Source organism: Osmerus eperlanus, chromosome 1 (genome assembly GCF_963692335.1).
Source record: "Osmerus eperlanus chromosome 1, fOsmEpe2.1, whole genome shotgun sequence".
Classification (NCBI taxonomy): Eukaryota; Metazoa; Chordata; class Actinopteri; order Osmeriformes; family Osmeridae; genus Osmerus; species Osmerus eperlanus.
This window is the reverse complement of record NC_085018.1, coordinates 11,780,620-11,801,862: the sequence shown is the minus strand read 5'-3', so window position 1 is coordinate 11,801,862 and position 21,243 is coordinate 11,780,620. Positions and strand designations below refer to the sequence as shown.

General features: G+C 43.3%; 2 protein-coding genes across 4 annotated transcripts; one reads left to right on the top strand and one right to left on the bottom strand.

Annotated features, from left to right (window-relative positions):
- Positions 1–535: 535 nt before the first annotated feature.
- rtf2 (replication termination factor 2) lies at positions 536–18,026 on the bottom strand. The gene is made up of 9 exons (XM_062460095.1): positions 17,863–18,026; positions 17,416–17,510; positions 17,123–17,216; positions 16,813–16,952; positions 15,875–15,953; positions 5,521–5,631; positions 5,352–5,406; positions 1,735–1,812; positions 536–1,522 (listed from the first exon to the last, which is right to left on the bottom strand). Exons 1-9 carry the CDS (start codon positions 17,929–17,931, stop codon positions 1,329–1,331), a joined length of 915 nt encoding a protein of 304 aa, XP_062316079.1. The 5' UTR covers positions 17,932–18,026; the 3' UTR covers positions 536–1,328.
- On the top strand, positions 6,815–12,319 carry gcnt7 (glucosaminyl (N-acetyl) transferase family member 7). Of its 3 annotated transcripts, XR_009929988.1 has the most exons (6): positions 6,815–7,083; positions 8,109–8,356; positions 8,529–9,285; positions 9,596–9,691; positions 11,245–11,561; positions 11,593–12,319. XR_009929988.1 is itself a non-coding variant. In XM_062460010.1 (5 exons), the coding sequence occupies exons 2-5, from the start codon at positions 8,147–8,149 to the stop codon at positions 11,493–11,495; spliced, it is 1,314 nt and encodes a 437-aa protein (XP_062315994.1). In that variant the 5' UTR covers positions 6,815–7,083; positions 8,109–8,146; the 3' UTR covers positions 11,496–12,319. The 3 variants fall into 3 exon arrangements, 2 of the variants coding, with proteins under 2 accessions (XP_062315994.1, XP_062316007.1); XM_062460010.1 differs by having other exon boundaries at positions 11,245–12,319; XM_062460023.1 differs by lacking the exon at positions 6,815–7,083 and having other exon boundaries at positions 8,187–8,367; positions 11,245–12,319.
- Positions 18,027–21,243: the final 3,217 nt, after the last annotated feature.

The window sequence follows — 21,243 nt, the reverse complement described above, 5'->3', positions numbered from 1 at the left end:
AGGCTTATGTTGAAATACTTTCAGATATAGAGATAGACCAATGTTCCCTACTGGCAGGGTGATCAATACGCGACTTTCAGTTAAAAGTCTTAACGTGATTGCAACATTACAACCAAAAACTGTTTATAGATCAGTTTTTAACTGACATTAAACGTTCAGTGTTGCAGAATCAACTTTTCTAAAGCCAGAAAACGCCCATTTTATTTCATTTTCCTTTAAGAAAATATAGTGACCAATCTTGGTCAAAAATGTGTGGAAGTATTTCACTGCAAGATATCTTCTGAAGTTTTTGATGAAACATTTAGTTTTTTACTGTAGATAAGTGCACCTACAAAGCAATTAAATGATTAATTTAATTAACATACATAGTTTATGACGCTTTATTTTAGACTGGTTACCATGCCAAGCCTGCAAAATAGCACAAAGTCTGGTGAGCAGTAACGTCTTAACCTCTGCTTCCATCTTGTGACCGAACTCAAGCACTGCAGGGGAATTGAATGCCTTCAACAATAAAAATATGCCTCAGACCTGAACGCATTGTGCAATAGTAGACCAATCATTTATTTTTCTATATATTTGTAAATACATGTTCAAAACATACTTACAATTCTACTTCCAGAGGTGACATTAATAGCATAACAAGTATGTGAGTTTCATTAAGAGTGCTGTTTAAGGAGAAAAAGACCAATACTAGTTCTATTAAAAAAAAAATCCTGTTGTTGATATCAATGGACCATACTCGATAAGCAAACTTATACATCATAAATGGTGGTTACTTTTGAAAGATCAACAAAAGTTATTTTAAAAGTATATTGCAGTACAGCCAACGCCTTTTTCCGGTTAAGGCCACAAGCATTGTGTTGCATCATAAATGGTGGTATACCTTTGAAAGATCAACAAAAGTTATTTTAAAAGGAAAACAGCTGACCCCGCATCCAACGATCCACAAATATTTACCTTTATTTTGAAGAATAGCCTAAGGTGTCTCCAAAATGAGAAGTGTGTAAATAAATGCTGTCAACATTCTAGTGGCATCCACATTTATATAAATGAAAATAAAACTTTCACTGACAAGATTCACCCCCCCCCCTCCTTCCCCACAATAGAGAAAACATTCCCCTGAGCACTGGTCATCTGAAAGATGTTGAATTTGAAACAATGAAAATTGAAGAGAAAAATGTGATTGTTCAAACGGCCCTGCATCTTATGACCTAAATAAACATATCTTCGCAAGCGCATACAGAGCTACAGGGAGAGCAGGTACAGGCATTAGCGGGTCTATATCCAGCCCCAATTGGTCTTGGGTTTGACAGGGCAACTGGGTCTATTTAGAAATGATACGGGGTGTGAGTGACCCAGTTGGAGGTCTGGGCTTTGGTGCGTTTGGCAGAGCTGTGAGAGGTGAAGAGGGACTTGTAGACCTCGGACTTCTCCTCCATTGCCTGGATAGACCTCTTGCTCCCAGGACCCACTGGGGACTTCACTCCGTTGGAAGAACTGGCTGATCCAGAGGGTCCTGCTTCTGCAGGAGAACAGAAGGAGCAGAGAGGTTAACGCCTAAGGTCAGGAGAGTCATACAAGTCCGTCCTGATCGGGGGACTAGTCATGTAGCTGTTGCTGGATGTGAACGTCCGTCCTGATCGGGTGACTAGTCATGTAGCTGTTGCTGGATGTGAACGTCTGTCCTGATCGGGGGACTAGTCATGTAGCTGTTGCTGGATGTGAATACAATACCTGACTGACTGCTTTCCCCGTCAGTCTGGGTTGAAGTCTTTCCTTCCACAGAATCAACTTGAGAGGAATCTGGATTCTCTAAATACATATAAACACAACAACAACAACCGTGAGACCAGATAAATCAAGAAATGAATGGGCAGGTTTTCACTCGATCCCATGTCACATATTTGTTACACTTTTTATCCTTGATACAGTTGTTTGTTGATGATTGCTGTGCATTGTAAGAGTTAAGTGGTGCTGAGGTGTTAACAATATTAGAGTAAGTAAATAAAACATTTTATGGAAAAAAAACTAGTTTGGGAAGGGCATCATAAATAAAAGGCATTTTTTTACATAACTTGCCTACATGCTTTTCTGACAATCGCTTCTCTGGACATCCACTTATCAATCCCTAATACAGAATGTTCCAGAAATGGTCCATGTCTACTCGTGCAGTGGGTGCAAATCCCATATTTACAAATTTCACTCTCACAATGCATACAAGCCCGCAATGTCTCCCTTGTAAAATCCAAGCGGCATTCATTACGCATGGTAATATTGTGCATGCAGAACACATCGCGCACCGGATATTTGATGACTGTATTGTAGTGTTTACCGATCAAAGGCGTTTTCATGCACCCAAATATTTTAGAAAAACTCAGGCATTATAAGCATTGATTGAATGTGTCTTGTCTCAGAGGCAGAGTATGTACAGTATGGTGTGGTAAGTCAGGTCTTTATTGGATTCGTCTCCTGACAGCGACCTGTCCAGAGCTTCCCTCTGGCCGTATTTTGTAATATAAACTAATCTTATGCTGAGCCAAGATTAAAACGGTTAAAACGTGCGCTCCTCCCCAACGCTGTCGTATGTTTAATTCCTCCACTCCAGCTCTGTTCTCTTCAGCTTTTATTGGTCTCCGTGAGCTAGACGATAACTCTAAAGCCTCTATGTTTTTGAATACTGAGGAGCTGGCATTGAGTTTTCATTCTATTTGTTTACAAACACTGGACATGATCGCTCCCTTGAAGACCCGACGCTCCAATTCTACGCCCGAGCCCTGGCTGAATGACGTCACTCGTGCTGCCAGACAAGAGTGCAGGAGGGCAGAGCGCAGGTGGAAAAAGAACAAGCTGCATGTTTTTTTTATGGTATTTTTAAAGAGAGCCTGTTTAGCTACTAGAGGATAGTAAAAGCTGAGAAAAATAAATATCTCTCTGAGATAATTGCTTCTAACTGTAACAACCCTAGTGCTTTGTTCAAAACCATAAATACTGTCCTCGATGCTCCCAAGTTTACTGGTTTGGTGCCTTCACTGAAATCTGTGAAAGATTCCTTCACTCCTTCTCTGATAAAATTGTGTCTACAAGAGCCTGCATCTCTCAGCCCTCCTATGACCCTTCGATTCCTTTGCCTTGCACATCTGTATTTGCTCAGTTTGATCCGGTGTCCTTCTCCATCTTAAAGGACACAGTTAGTCATATGAAGCCCTCTGGTTCCCCTGCAGATGCCATCCCCCCTCGTCTGTTTAAAGAGGTATTTGCGACAATTGGTCCAAGTGTCCTTGAGATTGTCAATAGTAGCCTCTCCTCTGGTACAGTACCTGGGGATTTTAAACATGCAACAGTACGACCCCTACTTTAAAAAAAACCCTCCCTCTGTTCTAACTTCAGGCCCATCTCTAATCTTTTATACATTTCCAAAATTTTAGAGAAGGTTGTCTACAATCAGTTGTTACCATTCTTAGAAGGTAATTACATCACTGAGCTGTTCCAGTCAGGGTTCAAAGCCCTCCATAGCACCGAGTCAGCACTTTTGAAAGTTTCAAATTATTTACTTCTGTCAACAGACTCTGGAAAGTTTGTTGTCCTTGTGCTTTTAGATTTGTCTGCTGCATTTGACACTGTTGACCACAGCATTTTAATCTCTCGTCTCGAGCACTGTGTGGGCATCAAGGGTGTAGCCCTTGACTGGTTCCGGTCATACTTAACCGACAGAAGCTTCTGTGTAAAACTTGACAATTTTGTGTCTTCAACAACTCCTCTTCCACATGGGGTCCCCCAGGGCTCAATCCTCGGCCCTCTTTTATTTGCTCTTTACTTACTCCCCCTTGGTTCTTTTTTTAGGAAACACAGCATCTCTTAATTTTTATGCCGATGATTGCCAGATCTATCTTCCATTGGCACAAAATAATGCCCACTTAGTCCATCCACTCATAGACTGTCTTAACAACATTAAAGCTTGGCTCTCTTTTAATTGTCTTAGTCTTAATGAGAACAAAACTGAAGTAATGATGTTTGGACCAAGTTGTAATTCTTCCCCCAACGTTGACCTTGGCTCTCTGTCACAGTATCTTAAGGACTGTGTCACTAATCTGGGGGTCAAGTTTGATACTGATTTTAAATTTGAGAAACAGATCAGTGGTGTAGTACAAAAAAGCTTTTATCAACTACGTCAAATAGCCAAAGTAAAACCTATTTTATCAAGACCTGACTTGGAGAAATTAATCCATGCTTTTATTACGACTCGTCTTGATTATTGCAATTCCTTGTACATAGGGATCAGTCAGACTTCCCTTGCCCGTCTGCAGCTTGTGCAGAACTCTGCTGCACGCCTGCTAACCCAGACCCGCAGGCGTGAGCACATCACTCCAATCCTGGCGTCCCTACACTGGCTCCCTGTGTACTATAGAATACATTTTAAACTTTTGTTATTTGTTTTTAAATGCCTGAACAACCTTGCTCCACCATATTTAACTGATCTGCTTCTGCCCTACTGCCCATCTCAATCCCTAAGATCAGCCGACCAGCTGTTGCTGACAGTTCCTTAAATAAGGCTGAAACTCGGAGGTGACAGAGCATTTGCCGCTGCTGCACCCAAGCTTTTGAACAAACTGCCGTTTAATATCAGACAGGCCTCCTCGCTCCCTGTTTTTAAATCTCTTTTAAAAACGCACTTTTACTCCCTTGCTTTTAACTTACCTTAAATGTTACGTCATTCCCTAGAAATCACTTGCAGTGAGCTTGTTTGTTTGTGTTTTCAATATCTATTTATTTTATGTATTTTTATGTCTCAATGTAAAGCACTTTGGCTTCCCCTGTGGTTTTTTAAATGTGCTATATAAATAAAGTTGATTGATTGATTGAAGATAATTGCATCAAAAAGAAATATGATGTCAGCCAGTCCCATTTGCTCTATAAACTCAATGAAAAATGAAATACTGTACATTATTCAAGCAACCCTGCTGCTAAGTTCTGTACTGTAGAATTTGAATGACTGGCGTCACTGTATCAGTATATTGCTGTAAATTTAACCGGCTTCATTTTTTTCATGATTATTTTGCTTACAAATGAATACTCCGTACAACCAACGCCTTTTTCCGGTTAGGTTCACAAGCATTGTGTTGAAAAGAGTTTGAAACAGGAAACCCCCAGCGAGGTGGCTTTCGAGGTGAAAACTGTCAGCAGAGAGAAGTAGGACTGAGTATGAGTAAATTCTGAGAGAAAGAGGGAGGTGGAAAAAGTGAATGTTCTAGAAGTAGGCTACCACTCATACTCGGAACAGTGAAAAGGATGTGAGCAATCCTTTATCCTGAAGTTGGTGTCCGAAGTGGGTGCAAAGTCTCCAGAAGGCCTACCTTTCGAATCCGACGTTTTAGAGACACTCTCAGACCCCTTGCTCTTCTTTGATTTCTGAACAAGAAGAAAACCAGTTTATACGTTTACAGGGTGCTTGAAGAGGAGCGGCCCTATGTCCACTAGCTGGACGGCTGGTTGGAACTCCACTTTATTTAGTCAGTGGTGTACCTTGGTTTTGGCCTTGGCCCTCTTTTCCACCATCCTCTTCATCAGTTTGTCCACTTCATCTTTGGGGCCATTGAGCACCACCATATCTCCATCTTGGAACGGGTCTCCACACTAGAGCAGAAAAGGACTGAATGAATATCAAGATATTTCTCCCCGAAAGGAAGTCACAACCAGATTAACTCATTATTCACAGAAAGTAAAGTCACAGCAAAGAAACCCACAAATGGTATATTTTGCAACTGCATCATCAGGTTGTGGGTACACTAAAGCACGGTGTTAACCCAATTGTGACTCACACTACCATCAAGGTCTAGCCTTTAGGTTTCAGCTGACAGTTTCCTATGGTCCCAGGTAGAGCTTGAAGTTCTATGGGTGTAGAACTTAACATAGTATGTTAAGAATTCTACTCTGAGGCATTTAAATGCTAATAATAGCCTACTCCTAATTCCTTTAGAACAAGATATATTTTGGGTTCTATGCTAAATAAGTCTCAAATAACCAAATGTGAGAGTTAATTATTACATCTTGGTGTAAAAGTATTTTTTTGGAGTGGACTTTGAACAATGACACAAATCCCTGCACCACTGGATTCAAACTGTGGAGATTTAGGTTGAAGACAGGAAAATACTTTAATTTATTTAGAAACGTGGAAAAAATGCAAATTTCTTCTGAGGTCTCATTTTCAAAAGCAGAGATACCAGTTACACACACACATCTATTGTGTCCCAGTAGTGGGTCACTGTGACCTCTAGCCATGTGGTATGTTAACACAAGAGCGCTAATCTCAATCGCTGACCAGGCAGCCAACAAACACGGCTGTCGCCATTACTACTGCAAGCCAAACAGCCACCCAGCCAGCCATACGGCCAGCCCGCAAGCCACACGACCAGACAGATTTCATCAAACAAACCAAGACACAGAGACCTGCTGCTACCGAAGAGAATACGTCCATTTCCTACAACCCCTGCAGCATTACGGCAAAGGAAATACACTGGGTCAGTCGACATAGTTACACCGCAGTTTATAGAGGGAGATAGACAGACATTACACCGGATGAAAAGTGGGAGGGGGGAAAAAAGCGAGAGAAAGTAAGAGGAAGGGAGAGACAGTAAGAGGAAGCGGGTGGTGGGTGGAGACTTGTCTGTAAAAAGTGTGAATGTGTCAGCAAGGCAACCAGGCAGAGCCAATCCCTCCAGAGAGATGCACAGCGAGCACCAACGGTTCCAGAGAAGAGCACGACCACACGCACGCACGACCGCACGCACGACCGCACGCACGTCCGCACACGCCCCCACAGAGCACGGGCAGTCTCCCGGGCCGGCCCCCGCCTAAGACAACAACAACATAACCCAGCCTGGCAACACACACCACTGTTTCAGCTCCAGCCCGTCCCCGCTGCTGCTGCTGCTGCCACTGACGACCATGGCTCCTGTCCTCCTGAGTGTGCGTCTGGACGGAACCCTCTGACTCGGACACCGCGCACCATGGTCGAGGCCGTGGCTACAGCTCATGTTTAAACCCCCTTTTTTGCATGGAAGGAGCCAGGGATTAACTGCCGTTGAGGTGAGTGGCCGTGGGTCTTTGGGTGTGTACAGTGGGGTCAGTTGCTTTCTATTTGTTCATTTTGTCCAAATCAAAATGGAGGAGGCATGCTGTTTTGTGTTTTGCGTTCACGTGAGATAAAATGGAATTATTAATTCTGCTATTTTAGGAAGCAGTGCATACTTGGGTGCACTTCAGAAAAGGGTTTGTTTCGACGCTCACTGGCTTTATTTAAATGACAGTGAAGGGAGTTTTAATAGCCTCTTTCTCAAAACAACATTTCTCAACGTCAGTTTAAAAGTTTGATATCCTGGGATTACGTCAAACATCAACTTCAAATAAATAATTATTACAGCAGCTCAATGATTGAAATCATGCAAACAACAGGCTTCTTTGTCCTTGTGACAAAGTCAGCCAACGTTCAGATAAATGACCGATGCTCCATTCTTCCCCTATCTTTAAAACCATGTGGATAGTGGAGATGAAATCATGTCTGTGCCATCTTGTCATGTCATTAGACCAAGATACATCATTTCATCACTTCTATAGCAGACACAGTGTCCAAATCTCACCCGTGGGTTAGGCAACGGGGTTTGTGTGAATACAATTCTCCAAGGTGCTATTAGTCAACTCCCTTGAGTAGTGTTGAGACCCAACACGGGGGGGGGGGGGGGGGGGGGTATAGTCACCCTCTTTTTTTATAGAAAAGGAATAGTCTGTCTGTGAGCAGTATTAAACTGCAGGTACACTGATTTGCAAAGCTTCAGCTGTGTCAACAAAGATAAATATTATTATTATTATTATTATTTCCAATGAGGATGTGTTTGGTCAGGGGGAGGTGAACAAAAGGAAAAAATGTTTAAAGAATTCCAAGAAACACCTCCTTCCTGGTTGCTGCAACTTCCGCCACAACCATGATTCATTTTCAAAGCTATGAGCAGGTTTTATCTTGCACCGTCTGTGAATCAAGATTGGAATACTGTTCCTGAGTACTCACGAGTCTTGTCTTGATTGCGATACGGTAACTGTGGCCGTCATGGTTACAGGAGGTTGCAAGAAGGAGTTGGTGTCGAGCCGGACTACTATGCTCCAGCTTGAGGGCACCAAGTGCAGCTTCTTGTTCTGCCTGGGAATCTGCATCCTCCTCTGCTCTGTCATCTACCTGAGGACCCGGACTCACGCAGGCCCCCATGCCCAGAGCGGGCCTCTCAGCTGCAGGGCCTTCTCCCCCTACTGCCAAACCTTCCTCCCCAGCACCACCGACGAAACACAATGGCAACACCGCGACTGCAAGGTTGTATGTCTGTATGCCTCCATTTGTATCGTCTGCCTGTTTTCATTTCATTCGCCTGAGGAATGCCTGTGTGTGATAGTACAGTGAATATCTATTCTAAAAGAGATTTGCATGGTGTGCCATTTTGGTTCACTAGCTGAACCGAGAGCTGTTCCCCCCCCCCCCCCCCCAGGTGGAGAGTGAGGTGGGTCTTCTGGAACATGTCAGCGGCCAGGTTCTAGACTGCCCACAGCTGCTCAGAGACCTCCACTTCATCACCAGCTCTTTGAGCCGCGAGGAGGAAGACTATCCCTTAGCCTTCATCCTCACCGTCCACAAGGAGCTGGCGCTGTTCATCCGCCTCTTACGGGCCATCTACGCACCCCATAACGTCTACTGCATCCATGTGGATGTCAAAGCCTTGCCGGAGTACCGGGCCGCCGTCGAGCATGTGGTGGGCTGCCTTCCAAATGCTTTCCTGTCCAGCCGCAGCGAGACGGTGACTTACGCAGGCTTTTCGCGTCTCCAGGCCGACATCAACTGCATGAGGGACCTGGTGAAGTCGCCGGTGGCCTGGAGGAAGGTCATCAACCTCTGTGGCCAGGACTTCCCCGTCAAGAGCAACCTGGAGCTAGTACGCTACATGCAGAGCAAGGAGTGGAGGGACCGAAACATGACCCCTGGGGTCAAGCAACCCCCAGTCATGAAGCACAGGACCGAGTTCCATCACCGGGAGGTCATGGGCTCTCACGTTGTCCAATGGGGGAAAGACCAGAAGAAGCCCCCACCCCATGGCCTGGAGGTTTACTTTGGTACAGCTTACTACGCCCTAACCAGGCCCTTTGTGGACTATGTTCTGGAGAACCAGGTGGCCCGCGACCTACTAGAGTGGTCCAGAGACACTTTCAGCCCCGATGAACACTACTGGGTCACACTGAACCACATCAAAGGTAAGATTGTGAAAGGAAAGTAGATTAGTACATTTTGGCTCGGTGGAGGGGGAATTAAGATTAAGTCAACATAGTCTCTTTTATCATAGACACTAACCTTAGAGACGCTAACCTTTGCCTGGAAGCCAAAATGGAACATAAACAGGTTTCAAAGCACCAGATAAAATCTTGACTTACACAATACAAGTCAACCATTGACTTGGTGGCTATTTCGATCTGTTGAGTGGTCAATGACTGTTCCAGCATTATTAACGATGACTAATGTAACCCGAGATTGATTTCTGGTTTGGGATTGATGATGTTCTTCAAGGAGTACCAGGAAGTGACTTAGATGGAGGCTGGGATGGAGCGATCCGGGCGATAAAGTGGAAAGATCAAGAGGGAACCGCACATTTTGGATGCAAAGGTAAAATGCTTGTACAGCAGCCTCCATTTTAGCTGGGCTGCTGACTGTCCCATCATCGTCTGTTTCAACCAGCTTTTCAATACATGTAACTCTCCATATTCTTAGCTAATCTAAACTCTGTCACTGCTGTTCATCTCAAGTGTCAGTGTAAGGGGGCCCCTTAAACATCACTGATCTTGCATCACTTACTTACAGTTTGACAGTTTAACCTTCAAATGCATAATGCAACCCTTCTGTCTGCTTCTTTCTCAAGTAGCTTTTTCGTTTTTTCCAGAAATTAGACAATATTTATCCAGGGAGTACAGTTAGACAGTGGCAGCGCCATAGATATAGCACTTAAGAGAATAGTTACGAAAATGGAGAGAAAATGTAAATCGGGCGCATTAAAAAGAAAAGAACGAGATAGTAGGAGAAGTGTGGTAGCATCCTGTGCTCCTCTCACATCGTACTTCTTATCATCTGATTGAGCGCACTTGGCCTGTTCAGCACCATCACTGTCAATCAGCTGTCGTTGTCTGTGATGTTGAAAATGTTTTACTTGACTGGCAAACTGTTTTCTGTGTTCGTAAATACAAATTTGTCAAAAAATATGGTTTTTCTTTGTGTTTTATTTGACATATAGGCTTACTTGACTCAACAAGTGACACGTTATAACATGTGCATTCATCAGATATTTAACAGTTTTTTTAAATAGGGCCCCGTGATGAAGCTCCGCCCCCACTGTACTGAGAGTCTAGCTCCGCCCCTGGTTAAGGCCGAATCCCATTTCTCCGTCTTACCCCTACCCCTTAGTTTTGTGCGTTCTCGTGACAGTAAGGGCTATCCCTTACCTCGTTTTGATCGAGGGGTAGGGCTAAGGGGAAGGGGTAGATACCCCTTAAAACCAAGTATTTTCAGGAGCTTACTTGAAACCAAGGGGTACCCAGAATACACTGCGCAACCGGCAACAATGACAAAATTACGACAGTCTTGTTTTGTACTGTACATATATATTTGCAACCATGTTCTTAATTGAAACGTTTTTTAAAAATCGCTCGTTTGCTACGCTAACGTTACATTGCTGATTGGCACATCAGTCCCGCATTTCTCTGACTAGCTTTGAATGGACTCCATGCATGTCTACAGTTTTATTCAGTTCCATTAGCAGCGAATTTAGTTTGAAATCAGGGCTTAACACTACTTGCTTTGGAGACATCGATACGTGGTAGATGACGTAACCGTAACCAAGTGGTGTCTCATTTCATAGGGTATGTTTTCACCCATAGCCGTTACACCCGGTTTCGAGGAACACGGGCTAGGGGTAAACGAAGGGGAAGGGGTAATCTCCCTGCTCAAGCTCTAGATTGGACTACAGATTAGAATGTTTATGCAACCAGAGATAATGGGCCTGCAGCATTGCGATTTTGTTTTAATAGTGTTTCCCTCCTTCCGTGATGATGTTATCGATCCTCGTTCCTCGCTCCTCAAGCATTTCTCATCCAGTCCAACTGGATGAGAAATGCCCCCCCCTCTCAGTATTTCTTTGTGTTTACGAGTGAAAGTGTCATTGGCAGGTCGATACGTCAGGGACATCTGCATCTACGGTCTGGAGGATCTGCAGTGGATCATCAACAAAAACAGCATGTTTGCCAACAAGTTTGAGAGCGGGAACTTCCCCGTGGCCCTGGACTGTCTGGAGCTGTGGCACAGAAACAAGGTCCTGCAGCAAGCCTCTGTTCCCATAGAGCCCTCCTGGCTCCTGATCGCACTGGGCAACGGCACTGTCTCCACCAGCAGTCCTTCCAACGCCACCGCGGGACTCTGAGACAGCAGCAGGTCATCCGGCTGGAAGACTGCGGAGCTACTATTAAAGACATGGCCCTCCAGAGATTGAAGCTACGTTTTCTCACAGGTTTGAAGATCGACCCTGCGCTAGTGAAAGCTACTATCAAAGGCTAGACTTGATTGTATGTGTGGTAGGATGGTCCTTCAATCTCAAATGTCCTGATGATGGCCATAATCTGGGAAGGTGATAGAGGCAGTTTGGGGAATCGGGCTTTTATGAGACAGAAACCCCATCTAATCAGGATACTGGCAGCTAAAAGTGGACCCAGGCTCCAAATGCTAGCATGAGCAGGCTTATTACAACACAAAAAAAAAATATATCTATTTTCCTAAATTCACAATATACTGAAATCTTGCACAGATGATTAGACTGTGAGCACCGACATATCTTGTTTGGTTGAGACGCTCTGTGCTAAAAATAGGCTTGGTGTATCACTAAGGGCAGAGTGGCTTAGGGGATGGCGCAATAAGAGATTCTCCAGAGTTCTCACACACGTCACAGGGGGCTATGGGGCATGTAGTCTGCGCTCACAGAGGCTAACTACAGAGCCATGTAGTCTGCGCTCACAGAGGCTAAATACAGACCCATGGGTATTCAGTCTGCAAAGTCCAGCTCATGTCATCTTTTTTTTCTTATTTTTTCATATTATAAATGTACTCTCTGCTGCTAGGTTTGATCCCCACTGTAAAGAGACCTACGTATTGTTGAATCCAGTGCTACATTTTCTGGTGTTCGTTTTCAACGGCCCATGGCTACAACTCCTGTCATAAGAATTTGTCCTTGTTTTAAGGATTCAGCCATTTTTTTTTAAATGAGCAGTAAAAACGAATTGCTCAGGCAATGCCTTATAGCTTCTGCTGCTAATAACAATGGAAGATTGCTGTGACAAAGGTGAACATAAATAAGATGTCTTTATTTATTGTTTTATTTATTGTGAAAGTAAATCACGTAAACAAAAGTCCACTGAAAGTAAACTATGTTATGAGGTAAAATACCTAAGCTATATACTATTTAAATAAAAAAAAGTGAGTCTTTGTAGAAAATGTACTGTTTTTGTTTGTTACATCGGTAGTCGAATAAATGCATTTTAAAAGTGCGTTACCCCTTTCTGACACGCATGTGCAACAAGGTAGTCCGTTGTATCCTATCAGCTCACAGGAGGTCTGGGAAGACGCAATAGTAGATTCAGTGGCTATCTGGTTTCCATGGCATTCTGTATCAAAGCACTGCAGGCCAGCTGGAGCTGGATTTTCCTGCCATGTTGCCAAGACCCATTGATTGTCGGAGTGTGCTCAGAGACGAACCTTCTTGTATATCCTGTACCCTTTTATCCAAATGACCTCTCACCATAGTTACTGATTATTATGAATAACCAAACTAGCTGGAAAAGGAGGAAACAGCCTTGTCCTGGTTACAGATTTATTCATCAGTAACGTCCAAATAAAAATAATACTACTTTTGCTCTATTTCCAGTAAAAGCACAAAGACTGTGCGGTTCACATTAAATCATTGTATACTGCGTAATGTAACCCTAATCCTAAAGAAAATTATCCATCTGAAGGTATTTCTTCATGACGAACAGCATTTCCCGGTTTTAAGGGTTTTGTGTTTGTCTGAGAGACACATGGGACATGAGAACACACAAGAAACTCAGATACCAGTCGTGCCTCATAGCATTAATCATTCACTACTGTGAAAAACATGGACTGGGGTCTAGATAGGCCTGAAGTTAGTGCAACAGAGCATTGAAAATGCCTCACTACCACCCGCTTCCTCTCCACTGGAGTGACCAGGAACGTGACCAGGGAGAAGGATACACTCGCTACTTACAGTCACAAGCACAAGACCAGTAAGCCTTCATAAGCAAACACCGGGATTTTATTATTTCATTATACAGTTAGGTCCATAAGTATTTGGACATTGACACAATTTTCATCATTTTGGCTCTGTATACCACCACAATGGATTTGAAATGAAACAATCAAAATGTGCTTTAAGTGCAGACTTTCAGCTTTAATTTCAGGGTATTTACATCCAAATCAGGTGAACGGTGTAGGAATTACAACACATTTTATATGTGGCCCCCCCCCTTTTTAAGGGACCAAAAATAATTGGACAAACTAACAATCATAAATCTAATTGTCACTTTTAATACTTGGTTGCATATCCTTTGCAGTCAATGACAGCCTGAAGTCTGGAACCCATAGACATCACCAGACGCTGGGTTTCGTCCCTGGTGATGCTCTGCCAGGCCTCTACTGCAACTGTCTTCAGTTCCTGCTTGTTCTTGGGGCATTTTCCCTTCAGTTTTGTCTTTAGCAAGTGAAATGCATGCTCAATTGGATTTAGGTCAGGTGATTGACTTGGCCATTGCAGAACATTCCACTTCTTTGCCTTAAAACTCTTTGGTTGCTTTCGCAGTATGCTTCGGGTCATTGTCCATCTGCACTGTGAAGCGCCGTCCTATGAGTTCTGAAGCATTTGGCTGAATCTGAGCAGATAATATTGCCTGAAACACTTCAGAATTCATCCTACTGCTTTTGTCAGCAGTCACATCATCAATAAATACAAGGGAACCAGTTCCATTGGCAGCCATACATGCCCACGCCATAACACTACCTCCACCATGCTTCACTGATGAGGTGGCATGCTTTGGATCATGAGCAGTTCTTTCCCTTCTCCATACTCTTCTCTTCCCATCATTCAGGTACAAGTTGATCTTGGTCTCATCTGTCCATAGGATGTTGTTCCAGAACTGTACAGGGTCTTTTAGATGTTTTTTGGCAAACTCTAATCTGGTCTTCCTGTTTTTGAGACTCACCAATGGTTTACATCTTGTGGTGAACCCTCTGTATTTACTCTGGTGAAGTCTTCTCTTAATTTTTGACTTTGACACAGATACGCCTACCTCCTGGAGAGTGTTCTTGATCTGGCCAACTGTTGTGAAGGGGTTTTTCTTCACCAGGGAAAGAATTATTCTGTCATCCACCACAGTTGTTTTCCGTGGTCTTCCGGGTCTTTTGGTGTTGCTGAGCTCACCAGTGCGTTCTTTCTTTTTAAGAATGTACCAAACAGTTGATTTGGCCACACCTAATGTTTTTGCTATCTCTCTGATAGGTTTGTTTTGATTTTTCAGCCTAACGATGGCTTGCTTCACTGATGGTGACAGCTCTTTGGACTTCATATTGAGAGTTGACAGCAACAGATTCCAAACACAAATACCATACTTGAAATGAACTCTAGACCTTTTATCTGCTCCTTGTCAATGAAATAACGAACTCCCATGAGGGAATAACATACACCTGGCCATGGAACAGCTGAGCAGCCAATTGTCCAATTACTTTTGGTCCCTTAAAAAGGGGGGGGGGCACATATAAAATGTATTGTAATTCCTACACCGTTCAACTGATTTGGATGTAAATACCCTGAAATTAAAGCTGAAAGTCTGCACTTAAAGCACATCTTGATTGTTTCATTTCAAATCCATTGTGGTGGTATACAGAGCCAAAATGATGAAAATTGTGTCAATGTCCAAATATTTATGGACCTAACTGTATATTGAACCCTAGATACTCCTTGATACCCTAGAACCTGAAACATAATTGGGTAAACCTTTCATTCTCAGTTCGGGGTTTCCCGCAGCACTTTTCAGTTAAGGCGGTCGCCTAAACAGCACACGCCTGACGCCTTAACTACGTTGTCAAAAAAAAAATCAATTTCTGTTCAGTTAAAGGTCGTATGCAGGATGTTTACGTCGACCGCATGTTGATGCATGACCTTTGCTTGTCGCCACCTGCAGAGATTCTTTTGAATAGGTAATTCACAGTGTAGCATATGGTTAAAAGACCTGTGTTGTGGAACCTGCTATAATTCGTATCATGCAATAGGACACACTGAACATAAGATGTGTTGACTAAGTGATGACTCCATCTGCGTTCATGTCCTTTTGGCACAAAATATTCCGCCATCTAGTGGACAACGAGAATACAGAACGTGAAAGGCACAGATTTGTGGTGGGGGAGGTGTGTGGATGATTGTAATCCACCATTATGTTAAGAGGTACACTGGCCACAGGTCATGTAGAGATGAGGGAACAGGAGAATCCTGACAGAGCTACATCCCTTCCTTTTGTGAGGTGGAGAAAAGAAGGGGTGTTTCTTTGTTGTATGTCAGGATAGCAATTAAAGGGAGACCGCAAAATGAAACACATTCCTCCCTGTTTCTAATACCCAACAGTAATACTGAATACTTGAGTCTTCATAACCTCCCTGTGTAACAGGCGGCACCACAGATGAATGACAGCCGTGTGAGAGGCGGGTGGACATACGGTTTGTGACCGTCTCATTGAATGTCCTCACCTTGTGGCAGATCTCAGTCTTGACCTCCTTCAGAGCCCGTTCAGAGAACACACAGCCACAGGTCTGCAGGTAACAGAACCTGAGAGACAGGACATCACAGAAGAACAACATTAAAATCAATATTTATCCCAATTTAATGTTACTATACATACTTACTATACCTTATATGCCTCATATTTTTTGTATACTATTAATCAGTAATTAAAAGTATGCAGCTAGGAACAGTCTGTTTCAGTCTTTAAAAGGAGATTAGAGTCCTGAAAGAATGTCCATTTGTGTTCTTGAGGAAATTTGTAAAAATGTAAACGAAATCTAGGCAGTTTACAGTTGTATGTCCTCACTTAAATAGGAAGGGATGGGAGACCATTCCTCCACACAGATACTACCCAGAGTCCTTGGTCCTGCTTGTCAACTCTTCAGCTCACCCCACAAGCTCTCCATAAGATTTAGGACAGGGGACTCACTGTGATGGCCTTTGTAAAAGCTTATATCTATAGTAAATTAACCATCTTCCTGTGGTCCCAGTTTTAGCCTTTTAGTAGTTTATAAACATTTAAAAAAAATTGAACATAAATAACAAAGCTAATAAAATTATATTTGATCTGGCCAACCATGTGTGATGTGATGCTTTGCTCTATATGCTCCGGTTTTGTTTCATGTGTGACTTTATGCCTGTGCTCAAATACTACATTGATTGATAATCTAGAATATCCTGGAACTCTATGAAGTACATGTATCATTGCAAGGTCGCCAGGGCCTTCAAATGTAAAATAGCCAAGTAACATCAAAGATCCACCACCACCCCTAGTCTAGAGCCTCGAGACACTTAAGTTAATGGCTTGTGGATCACTTGAATGTCTCGTCTTTGAGATGAACATCGGAGCAGGGTACGGCACTGATATACAGGCCAGGAGGAGAACAGAACAAGGGAGCCTTACTTGTGTTTGCCATTCATCTCCAGGCCCACCACAGGGCATATGAACATGGAACAGTGCATGTCTTCATAGCGGTCTCCCTTGGTGTTCCTCCCCTCCCCCTCCCAGGAAGGGTTATCAGTAAGGTTCAGCTCTGTCACATCCTAGAACGTTGGTGGAAGAGGGGGGAAAAGCACATACACAAACCTCATGAGCACAACCTGAACCATAACAAACACTATGGCTTGGTTGCAGACATTGGATGGTGTGTCCCTGCCCGGGTGAACAAGGGGAGGTGGATAGAAGTGTATACTTGATACCACACAGAGCATACCTTGATACCACGGATATGTGTTGCAACCTCAGTGTTGGGTCTCTCTGCTGTTTTGTCTAAAAGATATTCGATCACTGCATCTTTGTTGAAAAGCCTATAAGCACATATACAACTTGTTAGCTTGGACAAAGAATGTGAGAATCCTAATGCAAATAAAATATTAACTCTCAAACCATTTGAGTAAGTCTCAAACGGATCACTTTATTGAAAAGGGCTGTGAGGAGGCAAACACATCAGGAGCGTCCAGTAATGGGATGATGTAGCTAGGCTAGTCAAATGCAACAGAAACTTACCTTCCGAGATCACAAGCAACAATGGGACGCCGCAATTTTTCCTGGCTTAGGGCACAGTACTTCCACTTGGCAGCAAGCTCTGCGTTTTTATCAACCTAGAAGTAGTAGTGAATACAATATTGCAGAAGGAATTACTCGCATACGTTTTGGTCGAGGCAGCCAACTTAAGTTTAGGCTAGCTCCACTGGTTGGAGCAAAGCTAGAAAGCTAGTCAAGCTCTATGGCTAGTTACTAACACAGCTAGCTAGCATGGACAGGGTGTATCTAACTCCAATACATATTTAACCTCTACTGTAATTACACATTCATTTTATAATTTATAATTTTATATCGAAGAAGAGTTGATAACAAGAGTTTGGTCTATGCTGTTAGGCTAACACCGCTAGGCTAGTGATAGTAGTCTAACTGATGACGACACAGACACGTTTTGATGGCCAGCTAACTTACCTTCTCAACTTTCTTCGGACCTTTTACCAGTTCGTGCCTTTTGGGAATAGTACCTCCATCACACCCCATGCTGACAACTATCGTTAACTTGCTATCAATGTTATTTTTCTGAGATACGCTAGCCAACCGCTTGCTCAAAACTCAAACAGGAAGTCCGCGAAAACTGTAAACAAACAAAGAAGCACACGGTAGGTTGTATTGAAGGGTCTAAAAACATGACGAAATCTGGATATCGCCCTCTAGAGTCAGGTTGAATTGATTCAGAGACAAGTGTGTAGTTCTCCATTTTTACCACAGTGTGACAGCATAACTGTAATTTTAGGAGGTTGCACCAAGTGTTTAAGTGGCAGTAGTTCCAATTCATTTGAGAATAAGTAGGCTATGTAAATATGTAAATGTTTGGTTGGTATGTACTTTTCTTATTTCCAGAGGAGAAATGTAACTCCCATGGTCACAGGTAGTCTATTTCAGTTTCAGTTTTTTCTGCATTGCGGCACCCCAAATGGATCATATGTATATTTGCTCATACATGGGCCCATGTGGACCAAAAGACCAAGGCGATGCCACTGTGGTCTAAGGGCGACATTTTCAGCTCACCGTTTTTAGGCCGGACTACCTCACCACAAGTGTGGTTCCAAACCTTCAGTTAAACATTCTTTAAAATTACATTTCCTTTCACAAAACCACTTATATTGATTGGGTGAATTGAATAATGTTCAAAGGTCCATCCAATGCATCATCTCTCTATGATAGTAGCCTTCAATGCATAAGGTAAGTGTCCTCATGCTGGCTCTAAAGCCTATTGTAACAGCGTTTGAGATGAAAGTTTCCTTGGAAGATAGCTCAATGAGTGCTAATGAGATCTGTTTCCTGTGCCTTGCAGCTTTCAGATTAGTTTACCATCGACGCTCCAGTCCGAGAGTGACCATTAGTTGGAGGAATGGTACCTCAGTGGAGACATCTGTGGCGGTGTGATTGATTTGCGATGGTAAAGTCACACAAAAAGAAATAAGTAGCTGAACTTCATTTATGGCAAGAAATAGACCAGCTGGGACATGCCTCGGTCTTAATAATCAATACAGATATTTCGAATATGCAAAACAATCTGAATGAAAGACACAAAGTACTGTATTTAGATAATAATCCATTAGGTCGGGTTCGATTCAGTCCTTCCTGTAATTCAGAAATTGTGTTATGTGTCTTATTGGATTACCTCTCTCTCACACAGCTAAATGTTTTGAGGTATGGATTTTCATTAAATGCAATGGAGTGCTATCTCTGTTAGTAAACTATCTTTGTGAGAGTGGCAATCCCCAGGCTAGGCTAGTGCAAAACAACACCTTCAAAACTCACAATCCACGGTGATGCCGAGATGAATCATTGTGTGTGCTTTGCCACAAAACAATAAGAAAATGCCACCCAGTCGTGGAATATAAATGCAATTACAAATACAACATCAACCACGAGACCAAGAGGTCATTCACAGGGTCTGTCAGGCAGGACTATGGTAAGAGTATGTATACCAACCACTGCTAAATACATCTGCACTGGGTGTTCCTTTATAGGCGACCTCAGAGGTCCACAGCACCAGACAGTCATTTCAACTCATCCTCTTCGATTGAGAGTCTGCATGACTCTTGCATCTCACTGAACCCGACCTTAAAGAAATGCATGTATGAAGTGCATTCCTGCCCCACGGTCCACCCCCCCACCCCCACCCCCCCCCACCCCAACCACCCACCCCCCAAGTGGCCAGGGTATGTTTGTGAACTGATGATGAATCAAGCCTGTCCAATCAGCCGTCTTCTGGCCCCACACTGTAACACAATCCACCTGAAGCATCCCACCAGTTTACAGAGATGAGGGCAGCATTAATTGCACACATCAGACCTGGCAGAGCACCGAGTCAAATGCATTTAGCGTTTCTAATTGGGGAGGAATCGCTGTGTTTGGATTGGCACGGGTCACTAGTTAAAATCCGGCTCCAGCTTCCTAGAAATTGTAAAGGACTGTTTGAAATTCCGAGGCCGCTCCGTTCCTGGCCTTTCAACCCCAAGACACAGTTACCAAAATACTTGATTACATACCTGATTTTTATATGGGTTCAAAAGGGATGGTCCATGAAATGACACCATGCTGGGATGACACCATGCTGGGCACAGGCGCTTTCAAGAATATGAGACGTTTTAAAAAACTATTTTATTGCTGGGCACATTTTCTAAAGCTTAAAGTATCTCCTACACTTTCCCATTGAAGCAGGCTACTATAACTAACAAAAACGATAAATGTATTTTTCCCGTTTTTTTCACATGAATAAATCAAGCAATTGTATTGTATGCTGACCAGATTCAAGTTCATGAACTATACAATAAACACAAATATTCAGTCTCTTCATGAAGATTTTAGCTACTGTGCACAATTTAACCACACTCCTCGTGTCAACCCTTTCTGTGTTTACTTTGAAAGCTATACTCATGTCGTTGAGATGAGCTCATTTGGAAACTCATTCCTGAACAAATTTTTCTAATCTCTTGGTCTAAGGAAGATTTCATGTGGTTGACCAAAACTCACTTTCCTCTTCTATTTAAATGAAAATTAACGACTCAATATCTAGAGAGTTTTCTCTGTCCTGTAGGTCTGTTTATTCACCCATTTCATTAGGTTAGCTGCTTTGTAGGTCTGTTTTTTGCCCTTCAATTCCTTCATTTCCATGTTTCTGTATTTGAATAAAAGTGGGTACACTCCTAATGATGTGTCTGCAAAGACAACCCAGGTCTTTGCAACAATATTTACTTGCCAGACGAAGGCATGGACAGTCAATGGAAAATCAATGGTGTCTGTGGCCAGGACACACTTTCCCCCACCTGGCCACATTTTCACCAGCCTTCACTTTGTCATACTTTTCCACTGTGACAAACCACCAGAGTCTGTGCCACACACAGCTTACTGTCTATCAGAACAGAGTGGCTGAATGGAACAAACCCTACAGCTGGCAAGCTGCTGAGCTACAGTCAGGTCTCGTTACTCTGACAAGGGACCAGAGGGCTCCTGACAGTCGATTGGCTGGGATGTGGGTTCCCCGGGGAGACAGGGACATACCTGTGGCCATCCTGTGTATTCTGCGGGCGCGTGGTGGGAATCACCCATCGGAGGTCGTTTTAGCCAACGTGTCCATGCCAACCGCCCCATACACCTCAGTAATAACAAAGATCCTCTCTCCTGCCACGGGATGATGGGGGCATGTAAATGAGCCTGTCCTTCTATATTTAGGTCAGCCTCAGACACATCGGACTGGGACGTTGGGGGGATTCCATGTACTCTGGTGTAGCATGAGCTCAGCGCTAACTTTGACAACGGCCCAAAAAAGCCATTTTGGGTAGC

Excerpts from the sequence above, each read along its gene's own strand:
- gcnt7 (XM_062460010.1), top strand. The coding sequence starts at position 8,147 with ATGCTCCAGCTTGAGGGCACCAAGTGCAGCTTCTTGTTCTGCCTGGGA. Across the intron at positions 9,286-9,595 it reads CACACTGAACCACATCAAAG|GAGTACCAGGAAGTGACTTA; the intron begins GTAAGATTGTGA and ends ATGTTCTTCAAG. Across the intron at positions 9,692-11,244 it reads CGCACATTTTGGATGCAAAG|GTCGATACGTCAGGGACATC; the intron begins GTAAAATGCTTG and ends TGTCATTGGCAG.
- rtf2 (XM_062460095.1), bottom strand. The coding sequence starts at position 17,931 with ATGGGGTGTGATGGAGGTACTATTCCCAAAAGGCACGAACTGGTAAAA. Across the intron at positions 17,217-17,415 it reads GTTGCTTGTGATCTCGGAAG|GCTTTTCAACAAAGATGCAG; the intron begins GTAAGTTTCTGT and ends ATGTGCTTATAG. Across the intron at positions 16,953-17,122 it reads CACATATCCGTGGTATCAAG|GATGTGACAGAGCTGAACCT; the intron begins GTATGCTCTGTG and ends CCAACGTTCTAG.